The following is a 26,007-nucleotide window of genomic DNA, read 5'->3' on the forward strand; positions in this document are numbered from 1 at the left end:
ACCACATTCTCAACTCAGAAACCCTACTGTACTGCCATCATAGTGAAAAGGGAATAAACACTATTTGCAGCCTCATTATGAAGGGTCTTTGAAAATAATAGCTCCATAAGATAGTGAGTTTATTTGGAATCTTCATGTCAAAAATATCTCTTAGTCCACCCATAATGAATCATGGGCAAGTAGCTAGGAAGCATACATGGAGGGGCGGGGGTGGCCGAATGGAGTGTGACGGTGGGGGAGCATTTAGAAATGTATGGTCACGTTCACAGGAAGGAGCATGGGAGTCTGAAGGAGCATGTAAAAGGGTCGGTGAGAATGTGAGGGCTACAGGGAGTAAGGGCTATTTTTGGAAGTTGAGCTGATATTGCAGAAAACCTAAATGGGCCTTCAAACCAGTCCACTTCATGCCTGCATCCTCCCAACAATGTGCAAAGAATTGGAAAAGTTGAGCCCCAGCCCACAGGTGAAAGTATTATGGTACCGAACGTACGGGCACTGATTTCAGGCTTCAGTTTCCAAACTCAGGAAATAGCCCAACTTATACTTCCCGAGCCCAACATGAACATCTAGCCCATTATTTCAGATGACTGGAAACATGACCAAAGAGGAAAGTTTGAAGAAGCAGGTTAAAGGAGGAAAATGAGGTCCACCCAGACAGTACAACGTGTAGGGAGGGGCACTTTCAAAGCCTATGGCACAGGTAACTGAGGGCACAGCCACAATCTATTCAACAATGTTATTGGGGAATGCACACAAGGACAGACTTAGAGGAATGCAGATAATTCCAGAGATTGGGGAGCTGAAAGAGATTTCAGAGATATAGAGAGGCAAGGCCATGGAGGAATTTCAAAAAAAAAACAAGGATGAGTATTTTAAAAGCAAACTATTGTTTGACCAGGAGCCAATGTATGTCAGAAAAACGGGGACAATAGAAAAGAAGGAAATTGCTGTGATTTAAGATATGGGCAGCAGCATTTTGGACAATGTCAAGGAAGGGAAGGTATGGAAGAATCACAATAGTTGAGTCTAGAAACAATGAAAGCATGAATGAGAGTTGGAGCAGCAAATGAGCTGAAATTGAACCATGTTAAGGAAATGGAAATAGGAGCTCTTAATGATCTATGTACGAGACTTAGAAACTCAAATTTGGATGAAATGTGACACCATGACTATGAACACGTTGTCAGGGAATAGGGAGGAGTTGACAATTTGGTATCTTAATTCTTTCTCTTTACCTTCTAATTGTTTTGTTTTGACTTAATTCCTAATGTTTTTGCATTCTATTTCATCCTGTAATTTTTTTTTCTCTGCTTGCAGGACAATGTAGCACTGAATAGAAGGGAGCTTAGTTGTGTCGAAAGAGTATCCCACTATTTTAGGTCTTTGAGTCCCTTTACAGAAGCCAGACATATTTACTGGAATCACTTGTTGCTGTCCAAAGTATCTTACAAGTTCTGGCTATGACTGGGGCCATTCACTAGATGAACTTCTGCAGTTGTGCAGGAGGTATATTGGCAACACAGTTTACCTGGGACAGATAACAATACAGGAATCTACAGTAAGGTTCAGTAGCAAAGGACCAAAGCACAATAGGTGTATTCCTCCTGAAGACTTATACAAGGTCTTGGGTTAAAATTTCCAGTATGTGATCTTCATAACCACAATAAACAAAATGAATAGAATGTGTCATGACACAGGATTTAGGTAGAACATGGAACATAGAATATAGAAAAGTACAGCACAGAACAGGCCCTTAGGCCCACGATGTTGTGCTGAGGGTTACTCCTAATGTAAAACAAAATAACTTAACCTACGCACCCCTCAACTCACCGTTATCCATGTGCATGTCCAGCAGTCGCTTAAATGTCCCTAATGACTCTGCTTCCACCATCACAGCTGGCAACGCATTCTATGCATTCACAATTCTCTGCGTAAAGAACCTTCCTCTGACATCCCCTCTTTGTCTTTCTCCTAATATCTTAAAACGATGACCCCTCATGTTAGTCAATCCTGCCGCAGGGAAAAGTCTCTGGCTATTGACTCTATCTGTCCCTCTCAGTCTCATTTCTGCCCACCACTCTGCTCCTGTATATGTAAGATATATCTTACTGAACAAACTGAGGGAAGTCACCAAAGTGTGGTGTTTACTGCAGTATGGACACGCTGGATCATTCCATGAGTGCGTCTGTCAGTTAAAAGTTATTCTACCATGTAAGGATCATGTCCTGTTATTTTCGTGCTTGTAAAATTGTGCACTGAAATGAGAAAGAACTTTCTGTCAACCTGGTTCTGAAACCTGACATATTGTGTACTTATTTAAAATCTTTAACTTTTGTGACATTCCCAGGAATAGCAGGGCTAGATTTCCAGCACACCTCGTGACATCCATTAAAGTGGGTGATGTAGGACAGTCCCCAGATTGGGAAATTGTTCCATTCTTGAGACCATTTGCAAGTCAATTTGCACACAAGTTGGAACACCATGCAGGACAGTGGATAGCAGCTATTTGTGAGTACAGGAAATGTTTGCATGTCAGGTCTTTAAAATTATACCCTGGTATGGGATCGCATTCGTAAGTTCGATGTTCATAGATCAGGCACCCCCTGCGCTGTCAATAAAGTTATTTAAGTAGCCTATGAAAGACACAATCAAAATAATTGCTACAATCATTAATGTGAGAATTACTAACATAGAAGAGATTCAGGCAACCTGACTTTTCCAAGATTTGGCAGTTTGGAGGCCAGGTATTGTCAGCTTGGTTCATTTGGAGAACACTTGCATCTGTGGCAGGCAGTTGTGGCTTCAAGCCTCAGTTTAGTTTGATGGCATAATCTTAACTGATACTTCTGTTGAAGAATTGCTGCCCTGCAACGCTATTATTGCAGGTGTAGGATTTTGAATGAGATGTTAACTGGGACCCTATCTGTTTTTTCAGGTGAAACTGTAAGATCCCATGATAAAATTTGAAAAGGACGAGTACCTCCAATGTTCTGCCAACAATTATCCCTCAGCTATCACCTCCCAAATTTTATTTGAGAAATTATTTACTTTTCTGACCTTTGATGTTTCAATGAAATGCCTGAATCAATGATAGAGACAGAATGTCTGTCCTAAACTGTTATCTTGGCATAAGGGTGGAATTAAAACTGGTCTACATTATTCCCTTGTTCATTCAGTTCGAGTTTTTTTGGACAATGATAACCATAACTTTCTTCCTTCAAAATCTAAATACATATTGGTAACTGCATAATAAATTCTTGGAAATAGTAGGACTCTGCATCTAGATTTATATTTAACAACTGCTGATGCCCTTCTGCTTTTTCAGAGTTTATTGTGACTAAGTTTTAGCACACTCAGTTCTCAGCAGGTCTTTCGTAAAAACAGAAAAGCATAAGCTGGCATGATATGCAGAGGATCAAGACAATTAGACACCCCTACCAGGCAACAGAGAGGGTTCTAGCACTTTAAACAGAGTGGTACATTGAATAGGACAGTTTGAATCTTGTCATCAATATTGGTAATTCTCAAAACAATGTCTTTCAGTTGGACTGAATCCCTCACTGAAAAATCCATTCGTGGAGATGTAGAACTACTTATTCCTTAGGCAATGAGCATGGAATGAGGAATAGCAGTTAAGTTTAGTTAGCAGAACCACATCAGGTTTATTGACATTTCCAGATACTAATGAACGAGGCAAGGAAGAAATAAAGGTAACTAATGAGTTTATAATCAGGGAATAGTTAAGTAGTAACAAGTTTCATTCTTCCAAAGAGAAAAATGCACCTGGAAAAATGGCCTTTTCTCTGGAGAATTAAGATGAGATTTCTTGGCTGTTTTGAAAGTTCTTGGGAATTAATAACCAGCAGTGGTCATGTACTTTGTCTGTTCTCACGTTTATCTGCTGTTGCAATGATTGTCAGACAATAAAGCAGTACACCGCTCATGACTGCCCCCTCAGACATTTTTCAGATGCTTATTATAAGTATAGGACTGGCTGAATCTCTTTGGATACTGAGTTGATGGATGTCTCAGTTCGTAGCAGTGGGTGATGGTGTTTATTATGTGAGAACAGTCACACCACTCGACTGGCAACTGTTTTGGCTGTACATAAAAAGCCAGTCAGCAGCAAAGTCATTTGGCACAATAGATGGAGTTCATTACCCAAAGAATTACAGACAGTTAGCACAGCTGTATAACTTTGATTGTTAGTCTCCATTACCAGTCCATTGCCGAAGATTCTGCTATCATCACTGTGGCCAGTTTATCTGTGTGAACTTCTGTTTTATCGTGACTATATTAACACACTATTCACCATCACCTTGTCAAGGGCAACCAGAGACAGGCAATAAATGCTGGCCAGCCAGTGATGCCCATATCCCATGAGTGATAAAAAGAACATAACTGCTTATGTTTGCTTAGTTTTTAAAAGTATTTCAGTAGCATATGGGCACATCACGTCAAATTGCATTTTTAATGGCCATGCATGTATAATACTATAATCTTTCAATCTTGCTTTCCCAATTTCCATTCTATAAATCCAGATTTTCGACAACTTAAATTCAATTGCTCTTCAGTTGACTACTCTAAATTTTCCACTTTAAAAAAAAGTGTTTTTTAATACAATTAATCTATGCTCGTTCATTACATTCCAGGCAGAAATCATGTTAAACTAATACTGACTGCTATTTTAACCAATCCTTTGCAGTCACTACTATTTTTACTGTTCACTAGCTGTTGCATCAGCAAGAGGCTCAATATTGTAAGTAGTTACTGCAAATGTAAGGAACAGGAGTAGGTATAGATATTCAACCCTTTGAGCCTGCCTATTATTCAATAAGAATTGGTCTGATTGTGACCATAGTTCGACTTCCATGTCTGATCCTGATAATCCTCAATTCTCTTGTAGATTAAAAATCTGTATAATTCAATTTTAAGTATATTCAATGACTCAGCCTCAACTGCTGTCTAGGGTAGAGAATTCTGAAGATTTATAATCCTCGGGGAATAAATTCCTCCTCATCTCCATGTTAAATGACAGAGCTCTTATTCTGAAATGGTGCCCTGTTGCTTACAACTTTTAAGGGAAGGTAGTGGGAGTTTTTTTGAAAAATTAATTTAGATTGATAGTTTGCAGGGACATGTGAAAATGTGAACATTAAGGTTTTCAGGAAATGCATTGGAGGCCCTTGTACAACAGCTGCAGAGAAGGAGAGACATCCTGTGTCAGTATGAGTTGGGGTAGAGGTGGGGTTCTGCAGGTAAACCTTGAGTCAAATGATCAGGATGCAGTGGGGAGAAGTAGCAGTGCTCGCCATAATAAGTATTCATCCAAGGTCATGGATGCAGTGCAAGGTACAGTTTAATGATTTGACAAGTTTCGAAAGTTAATGAGTAAAATGATTTGTGCCATTTTGACACAGAGATAAGCTAACGACTACATATTTGTGCCAAGACTGAGATGACTGAGTCTATCTCTTTAACATTACAATATCTGAGTCTTTGTTCATTCACTACTGAAACCTTCATCTCTGTCTTTACCATCTCTATAACTGCCTATTCTAATGCAGTACTGGCTGGCTTCCAACATTTTATCCTCCTAAACCTGAGGTCATTCAAAACATTGCAGCCTGCATCCTTTGCTGCACCTAGTCCCATTCATCATAACCTCTGTGTTTGCTAAACTGCATCAGTTCACAGTTAAATCAGAGATTTGATTTTATAGTTTTTGTTGCAAGTTTTGCTTCATACAAGTGCTGGCTATGACCACCTCCAGAAGGAGAGAATATTGCTCTGTGATATGCATTTGTAGGCATCACCATCATTGAATTTCAACAGCCTGGAGATTACTTTTATCTTAGCCTGCTTGGCACACTTTCCTCATTCCTGAAGAAGGGCTCATGCCCGAAACATTGATTCTCCTGCTCCTTGGATGCTGCTTGATCTGCTGCGCTTTTCCAGCAACACATTTTCAGCTCTGATCTCCAACATCTGCAATCCTCACTTTCTCCTAGAAGTCATATGACACCAGATTATAGTTCAACAGGTTTATTTGAGATCACAAGTTCCAGATCACTGTTCCTTCTTAGGCAAAGTGACCACAAATGTAAGACTGACTGGTCTGTAATTGACAGGGATTTCCCTTTTACCTTTCTTGAAAAGAGGGACAACATTTGCCTCCCTCCAATCCTCTGGTACAACTCCTGTGGAGAATGAGGAAGCAAAGACCTTCACCAGTGCTTAGCAACCTCCTGTCTCACTTTCCAGAGCACCCTGGGATAAATCTGGTCTGGCCCTGGGGTCTTATCAATCTTAATGTTTGCCAAAATTTCCAACACATCAACTTCATCAATCTTGACCTGTTCAAGCCTATTTCGAAGCTCCTCAAAGTTCTCATTAACAACAAGCTCCCATTTCTTAGTGAAAACCAAAGCAAAAAACTCATTTAGGGCTTCCCCTATCTGCTCAGACTCCACGCACAAGTTCCCTACACCATCCCTGATCGTCCCTACCTTCTCCCTCATCATTCTCTTATTCTTCACATATGAGTAAAATGCCTTTGGATTTTCCCTAATCCTTCCTGCCAAGCCTTTCTTGTGCCCCCTCCTGGCTCTCCTCAGTCCATTTCTGAGCTCCTTCCTAGCAAGCCTGTAATCCTCCAAAGCTGTGCTGGACCCTTGCTTCCTCCACCTTACGTAAGCTGCCTTTTTCCTTTTGAGGAGAAGCTCCTTTGTTCTCATCATCCAAGGCTCTTTAATCTCAGCCATTCTTGCCTGTCTCAGAGGAACAAATTTATGCATCATTCACAACAACTGCTCCTTAAATAGTTGCCACATGTCTGTTGAGTCCTTTCTGTGGAATAATTGCTCCCAATCTGTACTTCCCAAGTCCTGTCTGATAGTGTTATAATTTCCTTTTCCCTAATTAAATATCTGCCCATGATAACTGCTCCTTTCCCTCCTCAAGGCTGTGGTAAATGTGAGGCAGTTATGATCACTGTCACCAAAGTGTTTTCCCACTGTGAGATCTGATACCTGTCCTGGCTGATTGCCGAGCACCAAATCCAAGATGGCCTCTCCCCTCATCGGTCTGTCGACATACTAAGTAAGGAAATCCTCCTGAACACACCTGACAAAAACAGCTCCATCCAAACAATCTACACTAAGGAGATTCCAGCCAATGTTGGGAAAGTTGAAGTCACCCATAACAACAACCCTGCTACATCTGCATTATTCCAGAATCTGCCGGCCTAAAGTTCTTTGATCCACCTACTGCTATTAGGGGGTCTGTAGAAAACCCCTAATGAGGTGTCTGTTCCCTTGCTGTTCCCAACGTCCACCCACTGATTCACTAGACAAACCTTCCTTGACAGCCTTTGTTTCTGTAGCTGTGATGCACTCTCTAAATAGCAATGTCACACCCCCTCCTCTTTTTCCACCTTCCCTGTTCTTTTTAAATGTTCTAAACCCTGGAACATCTAGCAACCATTCCTGCCCCTGTGAAATCCATGCCTCTGTTATGGCCACAACATCTTAGTCCCAAGTACTGATCCATGCTCTATATTCCTCACTCTTATTCCGGACACTCCTTGTGTTAAAGCAGACACATTTTAACTGATCCCTTTGTTTCATCACATGAAAAACTTCCTTGATAGAACATAGAACATAGAAGAATACAGTGCAGTACAGGCCCTTCGGTCCTCGATGTTGCGCCGACCGAAGCCTACCTAACCTACACTAGCCCAATAACCACCATATGCCTATCCAATGCCCGCTTGAATGACCATAAAGAGGGAGAGTCCACCACTGCTACTGGCAGGGCATTCCATGAACTCACAACCCGCTGAGTAAAGAATCTACCCCTAACATCTGTCCTATACCAACTTCCCCTTAGTTTAAAGCTGTGTCCCCTAGTAACAGCTGACTCCATACACGGAAAAAGGTTCTCACTGTCAACCCTATCTAAACCCCTAATCATCTTGTACACCTCTATCAAATCTCCCCTAAACCTTCTTTTCTCCAATGAGAACAGCCCCAAGTGCCTCAGCCTTTCCTCATACGATCTTCCTACCACGCCAGGCAACATCCTGGTAAACCTCCTCTGCACCTGTTCCAGTGCCTCCACATCCTTCCTATAGTATGGCGACCAGAACTGTACACAATACTCCAGATAAGGCCGCACCAGAGTCTTATACAACTGCAACGTGACCTCAGGACTCCGGAACTCAATTCCTCTACCAATAAAGCCCAGTACGCCATATGCCTTCTTCACAGCACTATTTACCTGGGTGGCAACTTTCAGAGATCTGTGTACATGGACACCAAGATCCCTCTGCTCATCCACACTACCAAGTAGCCTACCATTAGCCCAGTAATCCATCTTCTTATTACTCCTACCAAAGTGAATGACTTCACACTTAGCTACATTGAACTCCATTTGCCACCTTTCTGCCCAGCTCTGCAACTTATCTATATCCCGCTGTAACCTGCCACATCCTTCTTCGCTGTCCACCACTCCACCGACTTTCGTATCATCCGCAAACTTGCTCACCCAACCTTCTAGCCCCTCCTCCAGATCATTTATAAAAATGACAAACAGCAATGGTCCCAAAACAGATCCTTGTGGAACACCGCTAGTAACTGCACTCCAAGATGAACCTTTACCATCAACTACTACCCTCTGTCTCTTTCCAGCCAGCCAATTCCTAATCCAAACCTCTAATGCACCCTCAATGCCATACCTCCATAATTTTTGCAGTAGCCTACCATGGGGTACCTTATCGAACGCCTTGCTAAAATCCATACACACCACATCTACTGCTTTACCCTCGTCCACTTCCTTGGTCACCTTCTCGAAGAACTCAATAAGGTTTGTGAGGCACGATTTGCCCTTCATAAAACCATGCTGACTATCCTTGATCACATTATTCCTATCCAGATGTTCATAAATCTTATCCCTTACAATTCTCTCTAAGACTTGGCCCACAACAGAAGTGAGACTCACTGGCCTATAGTTACTCGGGCTGTCCCTACTCCCCTTCTTGAACAAGGGGACCACATTCACTAGATTCACTACATCCTGTCACTGCCCCATCTACACCTACCCCCGTCTCAGATGTGTATCACTGGTTCCCACCCCCCCCCCCCCCCCGTCAAACTAGTTGAGGAGGAGGTGGTGTCATGTGGTATCATGTGACTTGTGACTGGTGTCATGTGACATCTGGCTTTGTCTACCCCAGTCCAATATTCATTGAGATCATGAATGATCTGTGACTTAATTCCATATATCTGTCTTTGGTCAATATCCCTTAATACCTTTGTTCAAAAAACACGTATTTATCTCAGATTTAACATTAACAATAGAGCCAGCATCCACGATTATTTATGGGAGAGAGTTCCAAATCTCTACCACCCTTTGTGTGTAGAAGTGCTGCCCAACATCTCTCCTGAACGGTTTGGCCCTAATCCTCAGACAATGCCCTAGTTCTAGAGTGCCCAGCCAGTGGTAATAGTTTATCTTTATCTACTCTGTCTTTTCCTGTTAATATCACGGAGACTTTGATTAGATCACCCCTTAAATTTCTATATTCTGGAGAAAACAAGTCTAATTTGTATGTTTTCTCCCCATAAATTAACTCCTGAAGTCCAGGTGTCATTCCTGTAAGCTTACATTGTACTCCCTCCAACATATCTGCAACATAATTTCTGTATCCCTCTACTCCAGTCCTCTCGAGATGAAGGTCAGCATTTCATTAGCCTTCTTGATTATTTTCTGCATCTGTTCGTGACATTGTAAAGAAATGTACACCTGAACCCTCAAGGCTCTTTAGACATCCACTGTATTTAACTTTATACCATCTAGAAAGGACCCTTATCAGTCAAAAATGGAGAACCTCACACTGCCATACATTGACATTTGTCTGTCACAGTTTTGCCCATTCACCTAATCTTTCAATATCCCTTTTGCAATGTTGTGCTATCATCGACAAGGTTTAGCTTCCTTCCCTCCCTTGTACTCTATTGCAGGGATCTCCTACAGCAAGATCCCACCATTTGTTGAGGATGTGCTCCCAAAGAATATTGACATTGGTGATTTCTACAAACCTTAACCCTAATATGCAACACCTATCAATTGATTTCAATGCATTGTCTTCATTAAAGGAGAAAATTGAAATGTTGAATAACGTTAAAGTATTTATCTTCAGACAGCAATACCATCAAGATGATCTGTGTCAATGCACTCTTGCAGTTTTATTCTCTTTGTTTACCCACCTCACGCAAGGGGGGCATTTGTATAAATGCTGTAAAGTTTACATCTGAAATACCTTGCCCCAGGAAAACAGTCCAAGTTCAGTAACACAGACAATGATTGGCTGGAGATCCCACTGAGTTTCTGCCCTGCTATATTGTGGTAAGGGACTGTAACACTGAAATATGTTGCAAATTTTGATACAGCTATTGTGCAGATTGAAAATTCAGCCTCAATCTGTCACTTTTCTCCAATATTCCCTGAACTACACCAAAACTTTCCATTAAACCATACGTTTGGCAGTGAAGGTGGTGGAAACAGTTTACATTGATTCTACAGCATTCCCAATAAGGTGATGAGATCTGGAAACTCAGCAGAAATTCTATCCTAAAATATGTGGAATACAAAAAATGTATGAAAAAGTGTTGAAACAAACCCTCCAATTTTTGTCTTGTTGGTACATAGCTTAATTACAATATGTAGCTAGAGATAGTATCAAAGAACACAAGCTTTTAAGTTCCTTTCCCTGCAGCAATCATAACTCAGCAAATGACAGTTAATGTTGCAAAACCCTGTTCACTTTGATACTTCAGTAGCATGCTGCATTCCACTGGTGTATGGAAATATTTTAAATGTCTTGCACATTGAGAAAAGTACTTTAAACTCTGGCATTCATTGAGTGTAGAGATTAGGATCGTTTACTCTGTGCAAAACAGCAAACATAATTGTACGTATCATCGAACGCTGCCTTCACTGTTCATGCTATTGTCAGTTACAATCCTTTCCACAGATGACTGACCCAATGAATAAAGTATTTCTGGAGAAAGTACAGAATATGAGGATTTGTATGGCAGGTTCTCAGCTGCGAAATATTTTTCATGCTGATGAGCAGGAATTGCCTGCCAGAGAAATTCAGATATCTGTGTAGTAAAGAAAGGAAAGGATATTCCACAAATATCACATTGTCAGTTAGTAAAGATGATATATAAAATTGTCTACAGCTACTAACTATGACAAACACTGAACTAAAGGAAGGAATGCACCCTAACAATCTACTTGTTCTCTACAATATGCTGTTCACTCAAAGGGTAATGGACCTTTAAAATTCTCTATCCCAAAGAGTCATTAATCCAAGAAATAGATTGATAGATTTTAGGATATTAATTAATTAAGGGATAGATAGATAATGCAGGGAGGGATTTTGAATTTAAAGATCAGCAACCAATCTTGTTGAATCAAAGCAAAATGCATGAACTGCTGGAAATCGGAAATAAAAAAAGGCGTGCTGGAAATACTCGGCAGGTTCAGCAGCATCTGTGGGCAGAGAAACAGAATTAACACTTCACATCTGGTATTGTCTGTTCTTGTCCTGAAGAGTTATACCGGACTCAAAATGTTAGCTCTCTTTCTGTCTTCACAGATGTTGCTGGAACTGCTGATGACTTTGTTGAAGATTGGATTAAACTTAAAGATCCAAATGACCTACTCCTGGTCCTTTTAGTTTGTTCAGGACTAAAAAAAATCACCAAGTGATGAAAAGAAAGATGAGGCATAATTTTCAACCTGTTCAAATAAATATCAGGCAAATTCTATAATGGTCAGGTGATTTCTCGTGATAAAAATGAGTTTTCTTACTGTCTCAGAAACACTCTAAAGCTCTTCACCTGCAGTGAGTAACTTCTAAATAATTATTTTTACTTGAGCGTGTTCCATTGCTCAGTAAACCTGCAGGGGTGCAAAGTTAAATGAATTTTAATTGTGAAGTTGATTTTTCCCCCAGAGCTTTCTACAGTTCATTGTGTTTTTAGCTTATAATGCCTTCCTAACAACTCAGCAAGCGTTTCCACCAACACAGCTGAACAGGCCAGCGAAGTTCTAGGTTAGTTTCCTGGTCTGAGCTAAATTAATAATGCAAACCAAAGGAACACAGCTAAAATTGCTCATCCATTCACACTATATCCAGTCTGTGTTGCTGCAAGTACAAATGAACACACATGGGACAAATCTCAATGGCAGTGGTCCTAACAATGGCTAGAAAACAGATGTCTACATTGCTGGCTGGGAAGTGTTTATTGCCCATTCCTAACTGATCTGGAGAAAGTTATGGTGAGCTGCCTTCTTAAACCACTGCTGTGCTTGTGGTGTGGGGATACCCACAATGATGTGAGGAAGGGAGCTCCAGGATTCTGACCCAGCGATAATGAAGGACTAACAATATAGTTCCAAGTTAGGGTGGTGTGCAATTTGTAGGTGAATTTCTAGATGGTGGTGGTCCCATGTATCTGCTATTTTTGTCCTTTGTGTTTAGAAGGTGCAGGCTAAGATTTCGTAGGTGAGTTGGGAATGATTGAAGACTGGACCAGGGTGACACAAAGGAAACAGACCCTGCCGAATGCTCACAATGGAAGGGAAGGTAAAATGTATTTGGTGATGGTATCCTGTGGAGAAACTTTTAATGTAGAGACAACTGAAATGGAGAGTGAGGACAAGGGGAAGACTTTTGTCGTTCTGGAAGGAAGGGGTGAGGGCAAAAGTGTGGAAAATAGGTCGGACCCGACTGAGAGCCCTGTCTATCACAAATGAGGGGAATGGAATCCTTGGTTGAGCAAAAAGGAAGTCATTTCAGATGCATCCAGAAGGTAGCATTGTTGCAACAGACAGAGATACTGGGAGATTGAAACAGAAAGCTTGCGGAGGTTAGGGTGTGAGGAAGTGTAGTTGGGGGAACTGTGGGGGTTGGTAGGCTTGTAATGGATATTTGTGGACAGCCTGTTCCCAGAAATGGAAACAGAGAAGTAAACGAAGGGAAGGGAAGACTCAGATGGAGCAGCTGAAGGTGAGAGAAGGCTGGAAGTTGGAAGCAAAATTGATTAATGTTTTCAATTCTAGCTGAGAGCAGGAGCCCTCTCCCAGAGGTCAGATTAAATTCTATCCGACAAACAGAGAAGTAAAAGTCAGCATAGTCCCAGAGAGCAAGGGCACAGGCTGAATTGCTCTCATTAGAGAGAAACAGCTGGTGGTGTATTTAACCCGAGGATCACCAGTCCTTCAGCAAGGGGTGAGGCTGAGAAGGTAACACCTTGGCAGCTTCTGGAGTTAAGCCCATGTTATTGGTTTCTTTCTACACCACAACTCAGCCATCCAGTTAACCACAGAATGAGGACAGGATCACTCTCTGCAATAATTTCCCCAAGCTTCAAAACCAATGTTAAGACTAATGGTAAACCCAACAAATGGCTATTAGGGTAAAGTACTACAAAAAGTAAAAAAAACTATTCTTACGAATCAGCAATGAACAATCAATTGCAATCAAATTACAAGAATTTCAGAGCATTTGATATACATGGTCAGGTTTTTGGTTTTGTGTGCTGATATAGCTTGGACAGTGGCTTTGTCCCATGTGGATTATAATTATTGTCACAAAGCAATTATTGACACAAAGTAATGCAACAAAGTATTTGGAAAATGGATCAGTTTAGCATTTTAAAAAATGGTGATGGATTTCAGACCAGCTTTGATATCTTATACCTCTATCATCTTTAAGGAAACAATAACTCCTTTTTTAAAATTCTTCTTTTGTCTGAAAACCCCCGCACTGCAGCCTAACTGCGGGACTGCTTATATTTTCCCCAGCACCCATGTTTTGTGTGTGCAGGTGTGAGACGTAGTGAAAGACAATAGGGGTACAAATCTTTATTCAATTTCCACCACCAAGAAGAAATTTCCACCAAGTGTCCAGTGACAAACAAGTTCTTATATTTGTGCAGCACCTGTAAAGCAGTAAAACATCCCTACATGCTGCACAGGAGTGTTATAAAATTAAAAATGGAACTGAACCACATTAGGAGATTTTAAGTCTGTTGACCAGAAGCTTGGTCAAAGAGGTAGGATTTTAAGTAATGTCTTAGGGACAGAATTCCTGAACATCTGAAGGCATAAACACCAGTGGTCGAACAATTAAAACGCTCAGTCAAGAATTGCACAACAGGTGAACCAGACCTAGTGCAAGTTAAGATATTAACAGAAGAGTTTCAACTCAGTTTATGTTTCTGGAGGCCAGCAAGTGAGAGACCAGACAAAAATGCATTGAAATAAACAAATCCCTGCATAACAATAGAGCATAGCCAAGGGTTTTAGCCGCAGATGAGCTGAGCTGGAGAAAAGCCAGAGGCAGTCTTGAGGATGATGTGAATATGTTGTTAGGAGCTCATCCTGGGGTCAACAATTACATAAACATTGCAAATTGACTTTTTGACTCATTGTCTCCAGGGAGAAGAATGGAGTCAGTAGCAAGGGAACAAAATTTGGAGCTTATTTGATAATAATGGCTTCAATTCGTCAAATAGTTGACAGAAATTTCTGCTCATCCAGCTCTGGATTTTGGACGAGCAAACTGATATTTTAGGACCAGTGGACGAGTTGAGAAGAGGTTGTGAAATCGAGCTAGGTGCATATGGAAGATATTACAGGGCTTTTTGATGATATTGCCACAGGCATCATGTAGATTAGACATAGGAGGAGGCCAGAGATAGATCTTTGAGGAACATCAGAAATAACTAAGCATAAATGGGAAGAGAAACCTTTGTAGGTGATACTCTGGCTGTGATTAGACGAACAAGAAGTGAACCAGCTAAGCACAGACCGAGCTCGCTAGTAAATGGTGGCGAGGTAATGAAAGATGATGGTGTGGTCTCAACATCATTAATGGCTCACTATGAAGAAGGACATGAAGGGGTAGATTATCTTTGGCATGGTCACAAAGAAAATCCATTGTGGCTTTGATATGTGCTGTTTCAGTCTGTAGTAAGGGCAAAAACATCATCAAAGATATTTAATGTGGCATCCTCAGAAAACTGGGCATAAATCTGGTGGGTTATAACATTTTCAGAGATCATAGAGTGAGGAGGTTGTTTACATTAACACCGGTGTCAAAGGTTTGATTTTTGAGAAATGATGATGGCAATGATATTTGCTAACATGAGGTTGGGGAGGAGACATTGGGTAATCAACAGTTTAATGGGAATACAGTCAAGGGGAGTACATGGCAATCATCAAAAATAGTTTAATTTGTGGTTGATATGATGGCACCAGCAAGACCATATAAATAGTAGGCTCAATTGGGTGGCTGTGAATATGGGAAAGGAAGTTATCTGGAGGGAGAGATTATGGGAGGATAAGAAGGCAGTGAATGCAGAAGAGAGAGAAATCTGTGATGATGAAAAGTGGTTTGAGGCAGAGGCTGAAGAAAGTCAGCAATGAACATATCTTGAGGAAAACATTTTTGGTCATACACTGGAAGGCAAATAATAGAGAGTGAGGCAAGAGTGTGATTAAATGATCATCAGCGCCCCAGCACTGTGATATTCTTGACAGGGCAAGTAGTGGAAAAGATATCCAAGTGGAGAGGCTTCATTAAAATGGAAGATGTCATCACCTCTCAGCAAAGTTTCTAAACAATTGTCAAAGGATTTTATTCCATGAGTAAACCATTAGAATCCTCACCTGTTATACAGAGCAATTGCAGAAGTGTCAGATTAGTCTGTTAATAACAAAAGGCATTTTGTATCTGATTTTTAATTGTGTTTACCCAGATTCAACAAGAATTTTATAAACATGTATGTTATTCAATTTTAAACCAATGGTTGGGTTAAGGCGAAAAATAAAGCTTATTCTTCAGTGGTATACTTACTTTTCAAAAATAACTGTGGTGAATATTTCATGGAATTTTACAGTACAAGAGGTCATTCAACCTAATATGTCTGTTCTGGCTCCTGAAAGAGCCACCCAGCTTAGTCCCTCTCTCCAGCCCTATCTCCATCACTCTCCAACATCACCCCTTTCAAATATACTTCCAGCTCACATTTGAAACCTCCTGCGGAATCTGTCTCCATACTAACCATTGGAAACAGAATATCCTTCTTTACCCTGTCAAAATTGTTCACAATTTTGAGCACCTCAATAAGGTCACCTCTTAATCTTGTCTGCTCCAACGAGAATGAACCCAATCTCTCTAATGTTTCCTTGTATCTAAAACCTTTCTTTCTAGTAAATCTCCTTTGTATTCTGTCCAGGGCCTAAATAAACAAGGTGCCCAGAACTGAATACAATACTCCAAATGTGATCTGACCAATAATGTGCAGACATGCAGCATCACTTCCTCTGTATAAATTGTAGATATCTTTCTTCTGGAAGTTGTGGCTGACCAGTATTGTCACTGGACTTGTGATCCATGGATCCAGGCTAATGTTCTGGGGCATGCATTGGTAGCCCATCATCGCAAGTAGTGAAATTTGCAAATCTAAATATTTAGACTGAAAGCTAGCGTTATTTTCACAAAATATGGAGTTTTGTGATTGAGGGTGACTTAGCAGTTTGGATCAGAAATTGGCTAGCTGAAAGAAGACAGAGGGTGGTGGTTTATGGAAAATGTTCATCCTGGAGTTCAGTTACCTGTGGTGTGCTGCAAAGATCTATTTTGGGGCCACTGATCTTTTTCATTTTTATAAATGATCTGGATGTGGGCATAGAAGGATGAGTTAATAAGTTTGCAGATAACAGTAAGGTCGGTGGATATATGGATAGTGCTGAAGGATGTTGTGGGTTACAAAGGGACATAGATAAGATGCAGAGCTGGGCTGAGAGGTGGCAAGTGGAGATTAATGTGGAAAAGTGTGAGGTAGTTCACTTTGGAAGAAGTAACCGGAATGCAGAGTACTGGGCTAATGGTAAAATTCTTGGCAGTGTAGATGAACAGAGAGATCTCGGTGTCCAGGTGCATAAATCCCTGAAAGTTGCCACCCAGGTTGATAGGGTTGTTAAGAAGGCATACGGTCTGCTGGCATTTATTGACAGGGGGACTGAGTTTCAGAGCCACGAGGTCATGCTTCAGCTGTACAAGACACTGGTGTGGCCGCACCTGGAGTATTGCCTGCAGTTCTGGTCACCGCATTATAGGAAGGATATGGAAGCTTTGGAAAGGTTTTAGAGGAGATTTACTAAGATGTTGCTTGGTAGGAAAGGGAGGTCTTATGAGGAAAGGCCAAGGGAACTGTTGGAGAGAAGAAGGTAGAGAGGTGACTTAGTCGAGACGGTAATCAGAGGGTTAGATAGGGTGGACAGTGAAAGCCTTTTTCCTCGGATGGTGATGGCTAACATGTGGGGACATCACTTTAAATGGAGGCATGACAGACTTATGACAGACATCAGGGGTAGTTTCTTCACTCAGAGAGTAGTAGGGGCTTGGAGCAGACTGCCTGCAATAGTTGTAGACTCGCCGATGTTAAGGGCATTTAAATGGGCATTGGGCATACATATGGATAATAATGTAATGGTGCAGGTTAGATGGGCATCAGATTATTTTCACAGGTCGGTGGGCTTGTACTGCACTGTAACGTTCTATTTTCTATGTTATGGGAACCATGTAACCACTGACATTTGTGAGAAAAACACTCATCTAATTCATTAATCTCCTATAGAGGAGGAACTCTGCCATCCTTGCCTTGTCTGGCCTACATGCGACTCCTGACCCAGAACAACATGGTTGAGTCTCAAATGTTGTCTGAGATGGCCCTATTGAGCCATGCCATTCAAGGGCAATTAGGGAGAGGTATTAAATGGTGACACAGCCAACAATGCCCACAACCTATGCATGAAGTTTAAAACTGAGTTCACAATATTGTTACACATAGAAAGTATCAGATGTGTGTTAGTGGACTTTGTATTCTCATTTTAATGAATAGTAATTACTTTTGTACAGCACGAGAGAATGGGTGTTAGGTGAGAGAATAAAATTCAGGCTATTTTGAACTACTAAGAAAGCGATATGCATTAAAAAGCTGCGAAGTTGTTTTTATTGTATTTCTCCTCTGAAACAGTGAATAAATTAATTAGAATAAATTAATAGCATTGGGATATTTGCACGTTAGCTGAGCTACACTTGTTGAAACAATGAAAGGTTAAACTGACTTTATGGTGTATTTGAAGAACATTTCTTTTCTATTAAGTATGTGTTGTAGATAGTTTAAAGCACTTGTTTCTATGGAAACTAAACCTCAGTACAAGGTCTGTTACTGCAAAAAAAATGGGTAATGTATATTGATTGATGGTAGATTGGCTGTGCAATTACTACTTCAGTCCAAAACTTTTGTGTTTCTTTAACAGTAATCAAATTCTGTCTAGACTTAAATAACAGCAGATTATTTTCAAATCATCTCCTCTTGGGAACAATAGCTTTTGAAGGACTATGTAGGCATATTTCATTTTCTTTTTGGTATCCTACGTGACATTTCAGTGAAATATTCATTTGAATGTTTTCTTTTGCCAGTGCTGATGTATTCTTACAACTGGCATTTCTCCACAGGCATGATGTTTGTTCAAGATATTTTAAGTCTGCGTAGGCTGTATAATTTTGTCAATTTAATGAATTGTTAGGAGCTGGATTTTGGTAGCAATCCTACCTAGTTATTCTCACCTATGGGGATTACTTTAATTGAAAGACCGAATCCGATATTCTTAAAAGAAAAGCCAAATTAAAATTTGATTCTGAATTGTGTTGGCACCTCCCCCAGTAACTGCAAATACAAAGCTATCCCTGGGTACCTGCACCCGTCTTAGTAACTGCACAGGAATGATCAAATAACTGACCTCTTCCTGATCCAATGGGACTGGATTTTCCGGTGGTTTGTGGTCCCAGCACTGGAATGAATTCCAGATTGAAAGTCTACAAGTGACCATAGAAGAATAATTGACATGATCTTCATGGAAACGGCCAAATATGAATTTCCTCCTGAAACCACATCCAGTTGTAGACAGCAGTTGGGTTCCAGTGTTAGGAGGCCCAACCAGCGAGGCACCATTGCCCTTGTATTGTGGGACATGTGTGGTCATCAGTAAGAGCAACAATGGCAGAGTGGAGGCAACTCCAGAGGGAGGGAAGCAGCTACCATTGGAACAGGACAATGACTCACAAAGACATTAGTCTCCCTAAAATGAGTTCAAGGCATGCCTACTGCTTGGAGATAAATTCCTGCTGTGGATTACTGATGGCAAATGTATACAATCCCTCAAATGACTTTCTGTTACAAAACAGGCATCTGATGATATAAAAATCCCTTGTGGCTTGGAAAATTGAAGAAAATGTGCTTCACTGCCATCCTTAACTGGATTCTTGCTGCTCACATGCCATTAAATTCTTATTTGACCTTCAGGAATAGCACTTAGAGGCAACAAACATAGAGGAATCAATTCAGGAAACAGCTTTACAAACTTCCTGAGGACTAAGCTACCTCTGCAAGCCTACAGATATTCACCCCCATACAGATATTCAGCCCCTACAGATATTCACCCCCATACAGATATTCAGCCCCTACAGATATTCACCCCCATACAGATATTCACCCCCATACAGATATTCAGCCCCTACAGATATTCAGCCCCTACAGATATTCAGCCCCTACAGATATTCACCCCCATACAGATATTCAGCCCCTACAGATATTCACCCCCATACAGATATTCAGCCCCTACAGATATTCACCCCCATACAGATATTCAGCCCCTACAGATATTCAGCCCCTACAGATATTCACCCCCATACAGATATTCAGCCCCTACAGATATTCACCCCCATACAGATATTCACCCCCATACAGATATTCAGCCCCTACAGATATTCACCCCCATACAGATATTCACCCCCATACAGATATTCACCCCCATACAGATATTCAGCCCCTACAGATATTTACCCCCATACAGATATTCAGCCCCTACAGATATTCACCCCCATACAGATATTCACCCCCATACAGATATTCAGCCCCTACAGATATTCACCCCCATACAGATATTCACCCCCATACAGATATTCAGCCCCTACAGATATTCAGCCCCTACAGATATTCAGCCCCATACAGATATTCACCCCCATACAGATATTCAGCCCCTACAGATATTCACCCCCATACAGATATTCAGCCCCTACAGATATTCACCCCCATACAGATATTCAGCCCCTACAGATATTCACCCCCATACAGATATTCACCCCCATACAGATATTCACCCCCATACAGATATTCAGCCCCTACAGATATTCAGCCCCTACAGATATTCACCCCCATACAGATATTCAGCCCCCTGTAATTCAGTCAATGATTCAATTATACCTGCCTTTGACATCAACTTTCTTGCCTTTTATAAAGGTGATTATCGTGATGATAAACCAATCTCAGTTCAGACATTCAGCTTGGTTACCCAATCTCTTGCAAACCTTTTAAACTCTTTTAAGCTAAATGAGGACATGTGAAAACACAATGTGAGTCATCGACACAGTCAAAACTTGGCTCAGCTCATAAGCATTTCACCGAGGTTTGCATTCAAATTGGAATTCCCTGTCCAGCGTACAGTTTCTCTTTGTGAGATTAAAATGAACAAAGCTTGGTTTTACCCAACAAAGCGCGCAAACTCTGATGAACTCATATTTCTGGCTTGGCTACATGCTTATCCTGAGGCAGTTGGACATTTTTATCAGACCATTTTTGTGTGTAAATTGGAACAATGTAACTGTTCATCTTCATTTATTTTTCTACAGAAACTATAACCTTTTAAGATGTCAATTCAGATTACTATCTTTTGCAAAAAGCATCAGTCAACTGCCAGCAGCACTGTCTATTTTGAATTACTTTCTCAGTTTGTAATTGCTGAGAAGGTTTCAGCACACAGAGTGAATTTTCAGTCTATCTCTCTTGAAGACATTATGGAGAATTAGCTTGTTCACACAGCATTATTCAAGCTTATGCTGATTCCCCTGGCTTGGGCTATGGGCTATTCCCTAGGCTGTCCACCCAACATTCTTTACTGATATGCTAGAATTGGTGCTACGTGAATTAATCATTGCTCCATTAACTTTGTGTACTGAAATGTCTGAGTTTATTCTGAGTCGTGGAAAGAAAGCTATCCCAGAGTGCATTTCAACTAAAATCTATCCCTTTATCATCCTACTGTAGAGACTAAGGGTTGAATTTTCCCTACAGAGGTGAGGAGCAGAAGTTGGGACTGTTTTCAAGTTCCAAACACACCTCCGGTTGGAAACTTTTCTTCACCTGGATGAGAACTTAATTATCATGGAGACAGGCTGTCTCTCATAATAAGTGGGGCTGCGAGTATGAGATCAGTAACTAGGAGAATGCTTGAACAAGAAGGTGCCTCTTCAGACAGTTTACAGTAAATCCACTGAGGCAGACAGAGGAGTCTTGTAGGCCACCTTCATTATCAGAACCTTGTCTCCAGGTCAGTGATCAGTTGAGAAAGTAAAAGCTGAGTAGAAAATGCTAGTCAACTTCATAAATCCCTGCTTGACAAAACTCGAAACAAACTTAATTGCCTTCCTCATGACTGCAAGAAGCCAAAACAGCCAATGTTGGGAATGGAGTCAGGAAACCAGGGTTCTAGCCTGCATTCCCAATGTCAGCGGGGCCCAAAATTCAGCCTCTGAAGTTTCAAAAAGTAAACATTGCAGGCTATTAATTAGAACCAGGAGCCTTGGCTAGGTCCTTCCTCACTCACATAATGTTGTCGTAATTCAGGATATTTTGTTCATTGTTCAAAAGACAGATTTGACAAAGGATTATTTCAAATATGATATTTTTAAAATTATAGTATAGTCCTACAGGTGAAAATGGTTTTTGATATGATATTTAGTTTAAGATGTATACTAAATATATAAGATAGCTAGGATGTTGTTTCCTCACATGTTGGAAGGTTTTTAATTTTAGTTAAAATAATGTTACAGAAACTGTAAAAACGTTGCTCCAAGTTCTTGCCTTAAAACTTTGTTTTGGTCCCATACCTTCTTGATATTTAGATTCCAACTCTGCTTCTATGTGCTGTTTCCTCCTCAATCTGAATCATTTGAAATGTATCCTTTACATGAGAATTGCTATCATAATGGAAATTCGCTCTTGTTGACTAAGATGCAAATATTCCTATGTACCAGCTTCCAGAATCAAATTCAGAGTTATCACCCCAAATTTGTGGAAAGTTTAGAATTTTTATTCATTTGTTTGCTCTTTGATCTTAGTAAGAAATATACCTCAAATTTCAAATGTGGCTTACTATAAATTAGGTACAAGATTTCAAGTTTTTGCAATAGATGTTGCAGTGCATCTGTAAATATATAACCCACTGTATTCTTTTTCTCATTCTTTCATTCTTTCATGAGATGTGGTTATCGTAGCTGGTCAATATTTACTGCTTGTCCCTAATTGCTCTTGAGGAGGTTGTGGTGGGCTGCCTAAATAATTCATATTACCATTGAACTTGCATAACAGTTTTTGGCATTTACCTCCAGAGATAGTTTTGCAATTATTATGCTTAATGCTATCTACGATCTCTTCAATTAAGAATTTATTTTGGACTGAATGAAAGGGAAAGGTTTCACCATCTTTTCAACTAAAACAAATATCATGGGAAATGGGTTCAATCATTACCCAGGTCTGCATGCTCTACGTAATCATGGAAATGAGAGTTAAAACTTTGTGAATATTAAACAACCTTTGTTTTACATAAAGAAAACTGATTTCACCTTTGACTATTTCTCCAGGAGAAAGAAAAACACTTGTGACGTGTACAAAAATCATGAGCAAAACTACAGCTATTGTGGACAATAGAAAATGCAAACAGCTGAAAAAGCCTGAGTCACTAGTACGCAAGTGTAATCAACAGCCATGTCAGACCAGGTAATAACTGATATGCATATTGATCTGTTTCAACTGACAGCTAATGCAGTACTGCATGCTCCAGTAGAGAGTGTGGTGCTGGAAAAGCACAGCAGGTCAGGCAGCATCCGAGCAGCAGGATAATCAATATTTTGGGCATAAGCCCTTCACCAGGAATGAGGCTTGTGGGCCGGGGGTCTGAGAGACAAATGGGGGGGGGGGGGGGGGGTGGGGCTGGGGGGAAGGTAGCTGAGAATGTGATTAATAGATAAAGGTGGGAAGAAGGTGATAGGTCGGAGAGGAGGGTGGAGCCAATCGATGAAAGATGATGGACAGGTCAAGAAGGTGGTACCACGTTGGAGATTTGGGATTGGGATAAGGTTGGGGGAGGGGAAATGAGGAAACTGGTGAAATCCACATTAATCCCGTGTGGTTGCAAGATGAGGTGTTCTTCCTTCAGGTGTCGGGTGGTTAGGGTTGGCAATGGATGAGGTCCAGGACTTGCATGTCCTTGGTGGAGTGAGAGGGGGCATTGAAATGTATAGCCATGGAGCGGTGGGGTTGGTTGGTGCAGGTGTCCCAGAGATGTTCTCTGAAATGATCTTCAAGTTGGCATCCTGTCTCCCCGATGTAGAGGAGACTACATCAGGTGCAACAGATGCAGTAGATGATATGTGTGAAAGTACAGGTAAATCTCAGTTGGATGTGGAAGGATCCTTTGGTGCCTTGGACGGAGGTGATGGGGGAGGTGTGGATGCACGTTTTGCACTTCTTGCAGTGGCAGGAAAATGTGGGGGGCGTGGATCTGACAAAGGAGTTGCGGAAGGAATGGTCTCTCCAAAATGCTGATACGGGTGGGGAGGAAAATATCTCTAGTGGTGGAAGTGGCAAAGGATGATGCGATGTATACAGTGGTTGGTGGGTGAAAGGTGAGGACCAGTGGGGGTTCTGTTCTTGTTGCGATTAGAGGGGTGGGGTTCAAGGGCAGAGGTGTGGGAAGTGGAGGAGATGTGCTGGAGGGCATCGTCATCCATGTGGGAGAGGAAATTGAGGCTATTTGGGATATTCTGTGGTGGAATTAGTCATTCTGGGAACAGTTGTGGTGGAGGCAGAGTATTTGGGAATAAGGGATGGTGTTTTTACAGGAGGCATAGTGGGAGGAAATTTAGTCCAGGTAGCTGTGGGAGTCAGTGGGCTTGTAGTAGATGAATGTTCTCGTAGGGCGAATTAAGATTTTGTTCAAATTGTGAAATAATAGTTTTCCCCTATTGACAAAACCACAATTATGTCAAATGTTTAAGAACCCGGAAGTACTTTGTCACTTCGAGGTAACATGCTGACGGCCCTTGCTGTCTCCTGACTAAAACAAAATGGTAAATTCCTTCCGTTAAGGCACAACTCCTTTAATTCACTGGAACATGCAGAGTGTCTTTGCATAATGATAAACTATTGACTTAATTAATGGTCAAATCACAAATATCGAAGACTACAGCAGAACACCTTAAGTAATTAGGAGCTGTCAGCCTAAGCCTGCACTTCAAATGCAGTTTTGAAGTCTCTTTGTTTCATTGTTTTTGTTCTGTTTTAGAGTAGCTCTTGTGCCTTTGCAGTTATCAGTACTCTGTTTATTTCATGACTATGATGAGTAGCAGTTTTCATCAAATACCTATTGTGTCAAAACTACTGGTTTCACAAGTAGTAATCTCCTATTAGTTAACAATCATTTTATATCTGGTGTATCGAGGCATCCTGCATGCTTCCTGTTTGATTCCATTCTCTGGGAGTAGTGTTTTAAATCAGCATGAAAGTGTCCAAATGAGAAAGGTCACTTTAACTTCACACTGCATACTGAAATAGTATCAGCTTTCTGAATTTTCTTAAGGATGTTTGCAGCTAAACCCTAAAACATGTTTCATTTTATATATCTCAGGAGGCAAACAAAAGAGTTGAAATGGCAGGTTTATGACAGTCAATGCCCATTGTTGAAAGCAACATCTCTGAACAGTATTGACTGCACTTGTTTATCTTTTTGAAATAAGAATGATTGAAAGCAATTCGCCTTGTAGTTTTTTTTCAGGCCTAGCATCTCCATTAGCCATAGCCACATACCAGGATGGTTAATTTTCTTACTCATATCCTCCAACAACATGATAATGTATTAGTTTGGTTTGTGGGTGACAGCTGCAAAAAACTTTCATGACATGAGTGATCAAGAAACATTGAAGAATGTACTTCTAGAAATTGTGTAAGAATGTGAGAGAACATAAGAAAGCAATTAGAAAAGCAAAAAAAGGGCATGAGAAAGGACTCACAAACAGGATAAGGGAGAATCGTGAGGATTTTTATAAATACATTAAAGGGAAGAAGTTAACCAGGGAAAGAGTAGGGCCCATTAGGGATCAAGGAAGCATCTCTGTGTGAAGCCACAGGATGTTGGAAGGGAGTTAAATGAATCCTTCTCTTCAGTCTTCACTCTGGAAAAGGAGAATGTATGCCCAGAATTCAGGAAAAGGGAGTGTGAGGAGCTTCCGCAGTTTGACATAGGAATGGGAGGTCTTGGAGGCTCTGTTAGAAAAACAGACAAATCCCCTGGCCCGGATGAATTGTATCCCAGACTGCTGTGGGGGGGCAAGGCAGGAAATTGCAGAGATTCTGACACAAGTTATTAATTCCTCTCTGGCCAAGGAGGAAGTGCCAGAGGATTGGAGGATGGCAAATGTGGTTCCACTTTTTTAGAGGGGTGGTAGAGATGAACCAGGAAACTACAGACCGGTGTGTATCATGTCAGTGGTAGGGAAACTATTTGATAAAATTTTGAAGAAGCAAATTAATACCCACTTGGAAAGGCATATGTTAGTTGGAATAGACGACATGACTTTCTCAGAGGGAGTCATGCCTAACAACTTTTCAAAAATGTGACCAAGTGTGTGGATGAGAGAAGTTCAGTTAATGTAGAGTGTCCAACCAGAGGGGAGGCCATATTGGATTTGGTACTCGGTAATGAACCGGGACAAGTGGTGGGCTTGTTAGTGGGTGAACATTTTGG

At 40.9% G+C, this 26,007-nt stretch overlaps 1 protein-coding gene across 1 annotated transcript in view; it reads left to right on the plus strand.

The window, feature by feature from the left end:
* LOC140492209 (A disintegrin and metalloproteinase with thrombospondin motifs 19-like) overlaps window positions 1-26,007 on the plus strand; it is a 538,786-nt gene that overhangs the window by 423,613 nt on the left and 89,166 nt on the right. Inside the window, 1 exon segment of the mRNA XM_072591100.1 lies at window positions 22,847-22,982. Within this exon segment, the coding sequence (XP_072447201.1) occupies window positions 22,847-22,982 (136 nt within the window).

Source organism: Chiloscyllium punctatum, chromosome 2 (genome assembly GCF_047496795.1).
Source record: "Chiloscyllium punctatum isolate Juve2018m chromosome 2, sChiPun1.3, whole genome shotgun sequence".
Taxonomy (NCBI): Eukaryota; Metazoa; Chordata; class Chondrichthyes; order Orectolobiformes; family Hemiscylliidae; genus Chiloscyllium; species Chiloscyllium punctatum.